Here is a 14,543-nt window from a genome sequence, read left to right on the forward strand (position 1 = left end):
ATTACAGACTGAGCGCCCTATTCTCCTCCTTTCTTATGCTGGCGTAAATCAAGAGTAACCCCACTAAAATCAATGGCATGACACTGGTGTAAAAATGAGATAAGTGAGATAAGAATCAAACATTCAGCTTTTATGGCTTTTGTCAGTTTAAGTCACACTTTTAACACAGGGAGACAGAAAGGTCCAGCCCACCAGTTTGGAAGCCAGGAGATCTAGATTTTGTTCCTAAATCTGTCTTTTTCATCCTGTGTAGTCTTGGGCAAGTCACTTAATCTTTCTCTGCTTCAGTTTCCCCCTCTGTAAAATGGGGTGATAATACTCATCTTTCAAAGCATTAGAAGCCCTATAGATAGAAAGTAGTTATATAAGAACATACTAGTAGTATCATTTATTATACTAGGTTTTATACTTAATATTCTGTACTCTAAACAGCTCATAGAATAATGCTTTACTATTTGCCCTGTATAGTTGAATAGTATGTAAGTGCTAATCTCTAAGGTCATATTTCTGTTGGCTATCACTTTGACCAAACAAGTGGCTGAACTTCATAGTTTACAGGCAGATTTTCTTCTCTCTTTTTTTCAAAGTCTTGATTACTAGAGTTATTTCGAAGCAAGCAATAAGTTACAGTGTTCGCTTCAGGATCGGTGGTATATCAGCACCATTTTGAAGGCAACAAATTCTGCGCCCTGTAATCTTAATGCAGGAACAAAAGGTGGATTTTTTTATTGTTTAGGGGGGCAGATAACTATGAACGGAGTGTGCTAGAAATAATAAGAGCTCTCCCCACAACAAAACCCTATTGTAAAAGCATCATCTGTTTGACGGTATCTTTGCACTAATACATCACACAGGACACTTTCTAATTGTCCCTACAGAATGAAAATAGAGTGTTACACACCAAAGGGACTTAAAAAGGTTTGCAAATAAAGCTAGTTTTAAAAAAAAACCCAAAAGGTTCACTTTCTTGACAGATTTAATATTGGTTGCATAGGTAATCCAAACTTGTCACTGTCATTTGAAAACACTACCTCATTTAAGAGCAATACTACTTATAATAATTTATGAAGTCTGTGTGATTGTTCTTTCCGGCTCTCTTGGTTTCTGAAGAGAATTTCTTTGGTAGATAGTTTTTTCCAGTGCAGCTCTGAAAATAACAAGCTGGCTTTACGGTTTTCTGAGTAGGGTCCATAATGAGACAGAAGTATGTCTGTTGATTAAAGGGAAAAAATTGAAATAATTGTGAGACAGAAAAGAACCGACAGTTTTAAAGCCATGATTCCGTTCTGCAGGTCAGTCAAAGGAAAATATTACTTTTCATTTTTGGTGGCAAGTATGGTCTTGGCTGGAGCAGATCTCATTCAAATTGTTCCTTTAACTGTTGCCGTGTAAAAACAAAGACAGTGTAGGTGTATTCTTGCTGGTATCTTACAGGGCATGTTTCACTGAACTATTCGGTCTCCTCTTTTCCTTCTTGGGACTGTGGATGTGTTTTTATTCTGTATTTGAGAAACGTAGGAATGAGAACTGTCATTTAATTTTGGGGTGCCTCCTGAAAAAGGTATACATGACACTAACATATATGTACCGCTGTAACATCGATCTATGTATTTCTCTCAGTTAAAGCATTTAATTAAAAAGAACTATAGAATGCAATGTATTTTAATGTAATATCCTTCATACAAAATATTACAAAAAACTTCAGCGATATAGATGTGTGACGGGTCTGGGGCACTGCCTGGACCCCAGTAATAAAGGGGTTAACTTCAGCTCCGCTTTCCCCTCCCCTTATGACGGGATGGGCAAACTTTTTGGCTTGAGGGCCACATCGGGATTCTGAAACTGTATGGAGGGCTGGGTAGGGAAGGCTGTGCCTCCTCAAACAGCCTGGCCCCCGCCCTCTATCCGCCCCTCCCACTTCCCGCCCCCTGACTGCCCCCCTCAGAACTTCTGACCCATTCAACCCTTCCTGTTCCTTGTCCCCTGACCGCCCCCTCCCGGGACCCCCTGCCCCTTATCCAACCCCTCCACTCCCTGCTCCCCACCCCTACTATGCCGCTCAGAGCAGCAAGACTGGCAGCTGCGCCGTCCAGCCAGAGCCAGCCACGTTGCCCAGCAGGAGCTCACAGCCCCGCCGCCTACAGCGGTGGCGACATGGCGAGCTGAGGCTGTGGGGGAGGGGGGAGAGCAGGGGAGGGGCCAGGGGCTAGCCTCCTTGGCCAGGAGCTCAAGGGCCTGGCAGGACAGGCCCGCGGGCCATAGTTTGCCCACCTCTGCCTTATGGGGTGCTCAGAGGAAGGACTGTAAATTAGTGATTGGAAGACACAGTGGAAAATTGTCTTTAGGAAGCTAGGAGTCCACACCTAGGGGCATAGGAACGCCAAGCGGGAGAGTTTCTTTCCTTTTCTGCTTATGTTAATTTATTTTGCTTTCTTGTCACCAGCATCATCCCTTGAGGGAAAGCACTTGCTGGCTAGCTCTAGGTTCCATTCTGCTGTGTCATGCCACCAACATGCTATAGAAAAGAGCCAGAAGGCTTTAAAGAGCTGGGTAGAACAATGCTTTGGCCCAGGCTAGAAACATAGGAATTGCCATACAGGATCAGACCAGTGGTCCATCTAGTGAGACAATTTCACCCATCAAAGGAAAGAAGGGCTGCGTTCTTCCCTGTGCACTTTCACTAACTTAGAAAAAGCCCCAGCACTGCCCACTAACTTTCCTGATCTAACCAGGCCTGTGAAAACCCAACAGAATATTGGCAGACCACTAATAGATTGTCTTACAAAATCCACTGAGCCCTCACAAAACACAACTGTTGAACCCTCTTAACTAACAAATCACAGTCAGTTTTCACCAGACCATCATCTGTGACCTCCTGCTGCCAAATTTCAAGTTTCTGTCATCTACAAGTGACGCAGTACTGTTGTTATTTTTAAAAAAGCAAAAAAGGCACAAATGTTTTTCATAAATGGGGAAGAAAACTATTATTTTCCATTGTCTTCATTCTCAAAAATAGCAGAATTGCTTTGGCTCAAACTTTCAAAGAAAATCTGTTCCCTGAGTGAGAATAAACCTGTCAAATTTTGGCCAGAAAGGTAAAAGAGTAAAAAAGTTATAAGCAACTAAATATTACCTCTTAAAATGGAAACACTTGTGCATCCTTAACTAGGGTCACACTGTGCTTATAGTAACTGAGATGTTTTATTTTATTTTACTTTTTGTTATTCTGCAAATCAAAAAATAATCTTTTTAAAATACGCTATTTCATTTCATACAGATTTTTCAGACTGTTTACAAGAATAATACTTTACCAGAAAACATATACACTATACAAAAATCAAAATCTCTCATTATTCAGCTGAACTGTTATATGGTGAAACATGCAGACAGCATAATAGATTAGTAAACCTTTTTCCATATCAAGACTTTCTTTTCCATACTGTCCTCCCTAGTTGGAGCCTCACCTTCCATTTAACAAGCGCAGAGTGGTTTTGATCCTCTGTACTGAGAATTCTTCTAGATTCCCTGATATAATACGTGATCTCTCATTAGATGAGCATGATCTAGGGCAGCAGTTGTCGAAGTGTGGTCTGTGGTGTTGGAAGGGTACACAAACTACTTGATGGTATCCTACAGATGGCTGGCTCTCCTTGGTTTCAGCTGCTTCTATAGATGTCCACTTTTTGTATTAAAAACATACATCAACGCTCTCTTGATATTTCTTTCTCGTGTAAGCATTTGCTGTAGTTGCGGCAGGATGGTGCATGTTTGTGAATGAGAAAGGAAGTGGTCCATGGGATTGCACTTGGGAGGCACTATTGTCCAGAAGACAATCTCTCTATTAAAATGTTCACGTTCGGAAACAGTTTGGGAACACTTGGTCTAGTGATCTCAATATAGGAGTGGGAACCAAAAGTGAAATTATGATCCCAGTGCTGACACAGATTCCTTCTGTAGGCAGGCAGCTCATGCGGTGTAAAAGGGGGATAAGGGCTAAGACTCTGCCTTCTAAATCCACTCTCAAATGGGACTGGGACCCTTTGCTTGTGGATCTCCACTCTCCTCCCATGCAGAATTGAGGCTCAGTTACCTCTGTGACCCTGTTCTCCTCTTCACCAGACCCTGCAGAGAACACTCAGCCGGTCTGGAGATCTGTGCTAGAAAGGGGGCCATTCTGGGTAGGGAGAAGAGTCTGTGGGACCGGGGGTGTTCTATTGCTTCTCTTCCCTTTCCAGCCCTGTGGAGCTTTCCCAGACAAGATAGCACTGCCTCTAGGGCAGCGGTGGGCAACCCACGGCCCGTGGGCCGCACATGGCCCGTCAGGGTAATCTGCTGGTGGGTCGCGAGACCGTTTACGGCCGTCCGCAGCTCCCATTGGCAGGGAACGGCCCACCACTGCTCTAGGGGGTACCTGGAGTCTGTCACAATGAGGTAGCATGACTCCAATGGAACTGCATCGTCAGGGAGCTGGGCTGTACAGAGGTTGCCGAAGTTCAGAGCCGGTGCAATACATGTCCCTTCCATATGGCCCTCTGGAGTCCTGACAATTTTGGGGTGGGTCCATTAGTCTTTTATTGGGGGGGATCCTCACAGATTTCTCCCCCAGCTCTTTCTCTCACAGGTTTTACCATGGGAGGGGGTGATTGGGGCCAATAATATTTACCTAATTAACCCCCTGGGCTGTTATAAGGATGAATTTGTTATGTCCTGATCCTGTATGATGATAAACACCCTCAATTCCCATTGACAGTAACTAGATCAAAGCATGCTGATTGCTAAAATGTTTAGAAGATGAAAGTGCTCAGTAGCGTTGCTGTCATCATATTTTCATAGTTCTGTGATCTCCAGGCTATCTCACAAATGATTTCACCAGTCACCTGGGGCCTCCCTTTTGGGGTTCATAATAAATGCAATATATGTTTTAGATGAGAACTGAAGCAGAGGCAGCACACCTCATAGATTTTTACCAGCTGTCAGTTCATCTGCACATTAACACAGAGTACACTGGATCTCTCAAACTGGTGTTCTCCTCCTCAGCAAATGATACATTTCCCCTTTTCTTGCAGGTATCAGAGATTTGAAAAGGCATTTCTGCTCGCTGTTGACATAGGTGCTCGTGACCTGTTTATGGTGAGTCATTCCTGTAGATCGCTTTGTGATTGCTGTTCCTGAGATGAGTTAGTTGTCAGCTTTTGTGCACATTAAAAAGGATCAGTGTCATTTGCAGTATTAGACACATACTGGAGAAGGCTTTATTCTACTTGGCTTGCCTCTTGCCATCATGAAACTGGTCAATAGCAATCTAGTAGCTTTTGAGTTGCTGACATTTTCCTCGCCAGGGCCTCAAGACTGTTTTATGTTTTTCAGGAATTAATATATACATTCTTGAACTTTCCTCCTCCTCCTCCTGTGTCAGATGTGGGTGCATGTCATCTTTCACTCTAATAAGCTTAAATGTTTCTAATCCATTCCTTTAAGAAGTACAGCTGCCGAGGCCAGGACACAAGAGCAGACCGTATCCTGGGGATACTGAATGCTCTCAGTGTGTCTCTTAGGTTTCTGTGGAAAGTGACAAATTATGAACGCTCCTCCAGGTACTTTTAAAACAACAAAGCTGCAACGTCAACCCAAGCGGTTTTCCATTTCGTGCGCTCTTTGGCCCTCCCATTTAATTAGCTACAAAAGTAAAATTAACCGTTTTTTAAAAGGTCCTATGTGCAAGGTCTGCAGGAGGCTCTTGTTTTATACGATCTTGCACCACAATGTCACAGTGAGGTCAGATGGACAAAGCCAGGAGTTCTTTCCCCGGCTCTCAGCATGCTGCTGCTATGCAGCTGATGTAGTTGTTTTCAAAGAACAATAGGGAAAGGGCTTGTTTTAAAAAAAAAAAAGCCCTTTGAAAGTCTCATTTGCTTGACTCTTTTGCATAATGAAGACATTCTGTTGTTTAAATTAAGCTTTGGCACTAGATGTTAATATTATTTATCCCATTAAGTCACTTGCCCTGCTAGTTTGATCTTGATATTTAAATTGTATGTTAAATGATACAATTAAATCCTTCTTTTATGGGTTATAAAACGTCCTGTCTAATTATATAAAGAGTTCTATGAATCTTTTGATGCTTTTTGCCACAGCTCTAATCATGTGGCTTGTTCCATCTAATTAGAAAGATGTGTATACTATGATAAACTTTTCTAAGTGTGCATCAAAAGAATGAGATGGGAATATCATACTTTTAGGGAAATCATTACATATTTTTGTATTTATTTATATCCCCTCCAAACATTGTTTTTTTTTCCGTTTCATCTCATCTTTCTCCTCTCTCTCTTTCTCGCTCTCTCAATAATATAATCTTTTCTGCACAAGACTTTGATGTAGCAGTGTTGAGATCTGTAACCATGGAGAGGCTTGGGAAATGATTCTGCTCTCACTTTCACCAATTTAACGCCACTGGGCTTGATTCTCGCTGTGCCTGAGCAGAGATTGTTTGCTGGGGGGTGGGGGGGAGAGGGATGAGAGGGAGCCAATCATGAGTTCCTGACTCTCAACCACCTGGCATGGTGTACACTAAATCAGCAGGGGGGCAGCTGTAATTTAAGGCATAAGGTCCCAAACACCAAAAATTGCTCCATCATATCCCTTCTACTCCTCTGATACCCCCCCTCCCCAACATGTCCCCTTCCTCTTTGGACCAGAAGGGGGAGTTCCATCCCAGGAAGAAGTCGCCCGGTTTGTGCTGGTGGAGATTCCCCTTACACAGGGGATATTCTCCAACACAAATCTCTGGACACCTTAAATTTGCTTTACACTGAGTCAGCGTATGTGGCACAAAGTGAACTTGGCCACTGGAGAATCCAGTCCATTGACTTCAGTGGAGTGACACCCATGTAAGGCCTTGTCTGGACTAGCTGAAAGGGTGTTTTATTTGCCCATTGGTTACATTGGTTGTCAGTGTTATTAACTTGAAGCTGTGATTTCCAAACTCACCGAGAAGTATCTCTGTCTAGCCTTGCGGTTTGGGGTTTGTCTCCCCTGGAGTTTTACCCACCAGTGTAACTATACCAATGTGGGTGCTATGGTGCAATCCCCTAATCTAGAGCATGGGTGTAACATGGCTTGTACCAATGTAGTTACCCAGGCTTAACAGTAGCTTCACCAGTGTAGACAAGGTCTTGTCTCAGCCCGCTGAGTCCTGTCGTTATATTCAGCTACAGCATTATGGTTACTGATTATTGTAGTAGCTCCCAGAAATGATGCTATACTTGAAAAAACAGTCAATTGAAGTATTTGGGGGTATATTTTCAATTTGGTACGTGGCGTGTCCACCACTAAATTCTTATTAACTCTAGAGGTGATTGGGTCCACAGTGGGACTTCTAATCCAAACCAACTCATATTCCCCACCAGGGTTGACTCTAGGCAATCTGGCATTCTAGGCACACCCCCAAGGAGTCACCCCATAGCCCCATCCCTGAACCAAAGCCCTTGATTCTGACATCACTGTGTGACTCCAAAGGCCAGAGTAATCTGTATCCCTGTAGTGTCTGTGCCTTATTCCAGCCCTGTTCTCCACCCTTATATTTCAAGGGGAACAAGTGAGGCTTTATCGGAATTGCTGGTTCAGAACTTGTTTATGTAGTTTTGGTTCAAGATTGCATTGTAAAACTGGAAAGGGCCCATTTCCCAGACTAGTTTGAATTTAGCCCCAAGATACTGTAGATTTCAACAACACAGCTGATGGCTCACCATTCAGGATTGCAGAAATCTCACAAGGGCTGCTAATTTAGCAATATGTCTGCCACTCCGGGCTGAAATCTTATGAAGAGAGCTTGTGAAACTTTGGTAATATTAAACCTGACCCTAGATCTGGTGCAGTTTTGACCTGGAACTCTATCCTAAATTTGATCCATGTCCAAGATCATCTCCTTAGCTCATCTCTAATTAACATTAAAAGGAGTTACTCTTCTAAAAGTCTACTCTATGAAGCTGATGGTTTGTTCTTTTCTCTGCTACATTTTGCCCAGAGAAGAAGCAACGACAGCCACAAGTTTTTGTCAGGCAGCTTGAGGTTCACAAGTGAAGTTATACTTGAGGTGCATCCATGAGAAACCAGATCCTTTTTGGCCCTTAATAGAGATTGCTGCCTTTCGTTATTTTTTAAATGAAAATGACTAAAATGTGATTGCTTCATAGGCACAGTGACTCTTTATGATATGATGTTATATACCAAATGAAATAACAATCTCAGAGTAATTGTCATGGTTCTACTATGCAGGCTTCAAAACAAGTTCCCACTGTCTTCTTGGAGCTGGTTCCAACATCCTGTTTAACTGCTGACTTACTAAAGGATGTTGTATGTAAACACACACTTGCATTTCTATAGGACTAGCTTGTAGCATGGCACAGTTTCATAAGTTTCATACCAGACCTGAAAAGCAAACTTAACTATGCAGTCACTAACATATGCTTCCATGATGTGTCTTTACTGTAACCTATACCAATTGCATCATGTGATGTTTTCCAGGGAATGACACAAATCTGCACAATGGTATCCCTGAGTGCTCAGTTTTGTATTTGTATCTCTAATTTAGTCTACAGATGTGTAAAATTTCATATCATCAGACACCAGCTTCCTGTCGATAGCAATTCTGAGATGACTTTAAACCAAAAAGAACAGGAGTACTTGTGGCACCTTAGAAGTGCCATAAGTACTCCTGTTCTTTTTGAGGATACAGACTAACACGGCTGCTACTCTGAAACCTGTCTTTAAACAAAAAGTTCTTCCAACTAAGATCAATATTACATTAAGATAATTTTTTGCCTCTTTTTTGTGCCTGTTTCAGATCATTCATACAAACTAGGTCCCTTTTTGGTGTTAATTCTGCCCACTTAACATCAAACCTAGCCCCTTTTCAGGTGAAGGATGCTCTGTCAACACAAACATTGAAGACATGTAGACCTCTAGCTATTTTAGAGACTGGGAGAATAGCAGAAAGCCTATTCTGAACCTTTTTACAATTATTGAGAGCTGTAGTGGTGGTGTTCTCTTCCCATACTTGCCCTGGGGAAGCAGTAGACACAATTCAATAGCAGCAGAAGATATTACAATGGAGGGCTTAACTTTGCATTTCCCTCCTTTTGTTGGTCTAAATTAGACCCTCAGGGCAAATTTCTGCTCTGGCTTACACAGGAAAACAGTGGCAATTTTAACCATGTCTATGAAAGCAGAATTGGGCCCATGTTATTATTTGAGTATATTTGTAATGTGCTTTTTGTTACATTTGTGCATTAATGGCTCTGGTATCTCTTCCCCTTCCAAACCAATCCACTGGCTCCCTCTCCCCTTCCACATCAAGTTGACACTCTCCTCTCATCTTTTCTTTTTCTTTGTCTCACTCCCTTTACTCCAGCAATACCCTCCCCCATAACTGCTCTTTTGGGGCCTGATTCTGATCTCACAGCTGTTTCACGTGAGTGGAATGCTTTACATTTCAGTTACTCCGTCCTGGCTTCAGAATCAATCCTTTTATAATGTGCCCTTGCCTTCCCTGCAGTTTCTAGTGCCTAATATGCTTTCCCTAACCCTGTGCAGGAAGCAGGATCCACCCTCTCTCTTTCAAATCCCCCATCAAAATACACCTCCCCAGTAAGCCTGTCATTGCTTATTCACCACTCAGTGAAGTGCAAATGCTCATTTATAAAAAACGAACAAGCAATACTTACATTTAGGTAACAGTCATAGGGCTGAAATTTTAAACATACAACATTTGGGAAATTCAAAGCCACGTATACCTCAGAAATTATTGTTTATTTGCATGGGGGTAACACGTGGAGGCGTCAGTCCCATTGTGCTAGGCACACAACATATATAACAAAGAGGTGGTCTCTACCCTGAACCGTTTACAATCTAAGTATATACTTTTAAATTTAGATCTTAATGCATACGTTATGGTACACCCTTTTCTTAAGCCTTTATAACAAACTATCTTGGGATTGTGAGATAGGATGAGAAAATTCAGTCCAAAATCTATTTGTTTTCATAAAATTAAAAGTATCTGAAGACAGGGATTCATACTGAAAGTTTCTTCCTCAGCTATCACTATAGCATCACTAACATGATGCTATAATAATACACATTCAGACACTGCTATATTCCTCTGCAACACTCCTAGCACCGCGTCACATACAAATCCATCAATTATATAAACTCCCACAAAGTTCAATTAAAAAAAAAAAAGTAAAATAGAAGAGGACATAATATATCATGAATAACAGTTACATTTATTGGACGATGACTGATCCAATCTATGACAGAAAAGATCAAGCGATATAAGGGTTGTTAGCTTTAAATCCTTTTGTAGTGTGTTCCAGCTCTCCGCTGCTGAAAATTCAAAAGGCCATCCACTGTACCAAAGGTAGCAGAAACCCGAGCAAAAGGCACGTTAATAAAAGTGTCAGACCTTGGGTGAGACACTGATGAGGAAAGTGTAAGTAATTTCTGAAGAAATGTTGGAATTTTGCCCAGAAATATCCTATAGACATATGCGCAACAGGGTTTCAGATGACTTCTGCTCACTGAGGGCTAGCTCTGCATAAGTTGCAAAGATGAGCATAAAAAGCAGCTCCTGGAACTAATCAAATTGTTAAATGGTAAAAGCCAGCCATTTCAACATACTCTTGATAGCCAGCAGGAAAATCTATTTTCCTGCTTGTTTCTGATAGGTAATGTGATATTTGACGTGATAATCTCTTGGTTGATTATGTGAAAAAAATCTGTTACAATCATGTTAAGAATTTTATTACATTGTTTTGTTTTCATTCGTTGATGTACATAGTAAGGGAATCTGGGTTTTGGTTTCTCTTTTTTCCTCATTTCATGTTTTGTAATTTCCTAATAAAATCCCATTTGGTAGGTTAATTTGAATATGAGGTGAAAGCCTGTGCTGTCATATGGGCATAATTCGGAAAACATAAGGCGAAAATGGCTGAGAAGTTTAAAAAGTAGATGTTAACAGACCGTGAATCTCAGTGATGATTGAACCAGGTGATGTTCTAAACAAAAAGAGCTCTCAGCTTACTTCTAGCATTTCCCATGCTACACACGGACCCAACACACATTCTAAGTGTCAAAATGACAGACAGAGAGAGAGAGACAATTCTGGACTCCTGTTATATAGAGTGACTGCACACATTTGGGCGGAAATTGGTGGTTTAATTAGTATGACAAGTTATATAAAATGGTATTTAAAAATAACTTACAATAGGGTTTTTTAAACTGTCATATTTATTTTTTGCTTCCAACATTAAAGCACTCTGCATAACCACACGAAAAAAGGCCACTTACCAGGCTGCTGTTCTATCTATGTGAGGTGCTGATAGGGTCCCCATTACCGTACTATCTGAGTGCCTTCACACAGGACCAAGAAGAAAATCCAAGAACATGAACAGGGAGCAATACAGACTGTAATTTACAGTAAACAAAGTGCAAATTTCTGTTTGTTGAAAGTACATTTAAAGGAACGTTGTCATTTTCTGTAGTTGTTTTCCCACCGACTTTATTATTTAAAAAAAAAATTACAATCGGTGCTGCTTTCAGTTTAAACTAAAAACCAGAATCCCTAAACATAATCGATATAAACGTTATTATATACGTGGACAGAATCTGGCTACATATTCAAATATTTGTAAGCTCAGACTTGTTCCAGAGCCATCTGATTTTCAGCTATCTCGAGTAAGCTGACAGTATAAACTTTTAACTTTTTAATCTAGATAAAAATCATAATTTTTTGGACTCAGGCCCCTCTCGCCTGACAACCACGGCAGACCTACACACAGAGGATGTACAGTGTTCGCTGCAAGCTCTTAACTGATTACTTTGCCCCAGGGCACTTGCACATTCTTGTTATATCACACCTTTGTTTGTGCTCAGAAACTGGTCCAAGCACATCCATACTTTTGGGATTCTGAAAGGCATCACCCTTTCATTCTGGGGACTCGCTATTCTTCATCCCAAACCTTATCCTTTCCCCACTTGATCTTCGGATGCTCGCAATCTGTCTTATTATTGTATAGTTCTCAGAAGTGTGAGATGCACTTACATGATAACCGACAAAGACATATTCCCTGCCCTAATTGCATACATTTGCTCACATTCTAAATTTTAGATGTGACAAAATGAGTGAGGGAACAATCAGTAGGGAGGAGACATGGGAAAGAAGGACTAGGGTTAAAGCAATACAGTCGTGTAGGTGGTACCCAGTTTAGGGATATACACCTCTTGGTGGTTCTCTTATACACAGAGTGCAGATGTGACTGAATGTTATTGACTTAATTTTTGTGGACACCTGAGAAGAAGTGTATTCTCAGGAGGCATATAACAATGAGAGTGAGCGGCATTATGGATCACAGTTGGGAGGATAGTCCATGTACTGGTTGCAGCATGAAAAAGGCATGGAGATGCGTGTGGAAGAATCAGACTTACTGGAGTATCGAGACTCACATCACTGGCGTGAATGTAATAGGTGACCAGATAGCAAGTGTGAAAAATCGAGACAGAGGTGGGGGAGTAATAGGCGCCTATATAAGACAAAGCCCCGAATATCGGGACCATCCCTATAAAATCAGGACATCCGGTCACTCTAAATAAGAGATTAGTTCGGATCAGCAAGAAGGAGCAAAGTAATGTAGATAAGTGAATGTGAGAAGTTTATATTTGATGTAATAGAGGAGAAGCTAGTGAAGTGATTCAAGAAGTGGAGTGATATAATCAGAATGACAGGCGAGAAATCTTTGTGGCCATATTTTGGATATACTTGTATGGGGCAATGTTGAGAGTCAGGAAGACTAGAGACGAGATTCTGCAGTAATCAAGGCAAGCGATGATTGAGACATGGCTGAGAGTTTTAGCTATTTAGACACAGAGGATTGGGTGAGTCTTGAAGCTCTCATAGAGGAAGAAACAGGACATCTGGACACAGTCTTGATGTGAGAGGAGAATAAAAGGGAGAAGACAAAAATGACCTTCAGATTCTGAGCCCAGGTGACAGAGAAGATTGTAGTGTTATCACTACATGGGGGAAGGAAGAAGAGGAGAGGATTTGGACAGAAAATCCTATTTTCTCTGGGTAATATCATCATTTGATCCAGGAACCCATTGACTGAGAGTCTGAAAAATTGTTATAATTAAATATAAATATATAAATAATATATTTTTAATCTATAAATATATGTATGTATAGAATTAGGGATTGTAGGGTTTGGTTTCTATCTTTACTCATTTTAGTGTTTGGTTTTGGATATTTTAGTGTCTTGTAAATTCCTTTAAAACAAAACTGGTTTTACAGGTTTATGAATCTCAGCTGCATACATCTGGGCAGAAATTGGTGGTTTCATTATCAATAAAAATCACACAAACATTGTTTTGTTTTTTTAAATAATCATACATTTTAAGCAGTCTCATTTTATTGTTTACATCTTAAGTTTCAACACTGTAACCACCTAAACAAAATCTGCTCCTCATGTGGCCACATGAGCTGGAATGAAATTGCAGAGAACATGAACAGGAAGTAAATACTGATTGTAAGTTTACAAGATGAAATTTCTGTTGAAAATCCCTTTAAGGGAATCTTGCCATATTCGGTTTATTTTTAATAAAATTCCTCTCCACCTTATATTATTTAAAATGAATTCTTGAAAATCTACAATCATTGTTATATTCCGTTTATATTGAAAACCAGAACCTCTAAACTTAATATATGGGGACATTTTAAAGGCACAAAGGACAATTAGGCTCCCAACTCCCAAATTTCCCCTGTAATCTGTAGATGTGAGAGTAGATCCTAGCCATACATGCAAATGACTCATCCCAGAGCCATCTAATTTATAGCTGTTATCTTGAGTAAGCTGACAGTATCAACTTTTAGAGAGACAAGTGGAATGAGGTAATATCTTTTATTGGGCCAACTTCTGTTGGTGAGAGAGACAAGCTTTTGAGCCTACACAAAGCTCTTCTTCAGGTCTTTAAACTTTTAAATCTTGATAAACATCATAACTTTTGTGACTCAGGCCCCTCTACACAGAGGAAGTACAGTGTTTGCAGCAAGTTTCTAACTAATTACTTTGCCCCAAGACACTTGCCACATTCTTGTTAAATCACACCTGTGTTTGTGCTCAGAAGATGATCCAAAAACATCCAGACTTTGGGATTCTGAAAGTCCGCACCCCTTCATTCTGAGGAACTGCAGTTCCTCCTCCTTGACCCTTCACCCTTCACTAGTGTTTTTTCTGATGCTCCTGGCTCTTCCACTCATGTACTTTAATTTCAATACTACTGTTGGTGCAATTAGATGTGGGAGAGACAAATGAGTATTTGACAAGCCATCTTTTCAAGCAGTCATTCGTCTTTCCCTATATGTTTTAAGGTTGACAAGCTAATGCAGAGCAAGCCAAAGGGTCACAAGCATGGTAAGGGATGACAAAGGGAGAAGATCTGTGAAACTGATGGTAACATACAGAGAAAGAGAGAGATTTTAATGAAAAAATACT

At 40.8% G+C, this 14,543-nt stretch overlaps 1 protein-coding gene across 5 annotated transcripts in view; it reads left to right on the top strand.

Moving 5' to 3' along the window:
- Nucleotides 1-14,543, top strand: part of WDPCP (WD repeat containing planar cell polarity effector) — a 249,225-nt gene that overhangs the window by 165,632 nt on the left and 69,050 nt on the right. For all 5 annotated transcript variants that reach the window (XM_005287202.4, XM_042857181.2, XM_005287204.5 and 2 more), the window contains one exon: nucleotides 5,067-5,130. In XM_005287202.4, the coding sequence (XP_005287259.3) occupies nucleotides 5,067-5,130 (64 nt within the window). The remainder of the gene's footprint in view (nucleotides 1-5,066; nucleotides 5,131-14,543) is intronic.

The sequence above is a fragment of the Chrysemys picta genome, chromosome 3, assembly GCF_011386835.1.
Source record: "Chrysemys picta bellii isolate R12L10 chromosome 3, ASM1138683v2, whole genome shotgun sequence".
Classification (NCBI taxonomy): domain Eukaryota; kingdom Metazoa; phylum Chordata; order Testudines; family Emydidae; genus Chrysemys; species Chrysemys picta.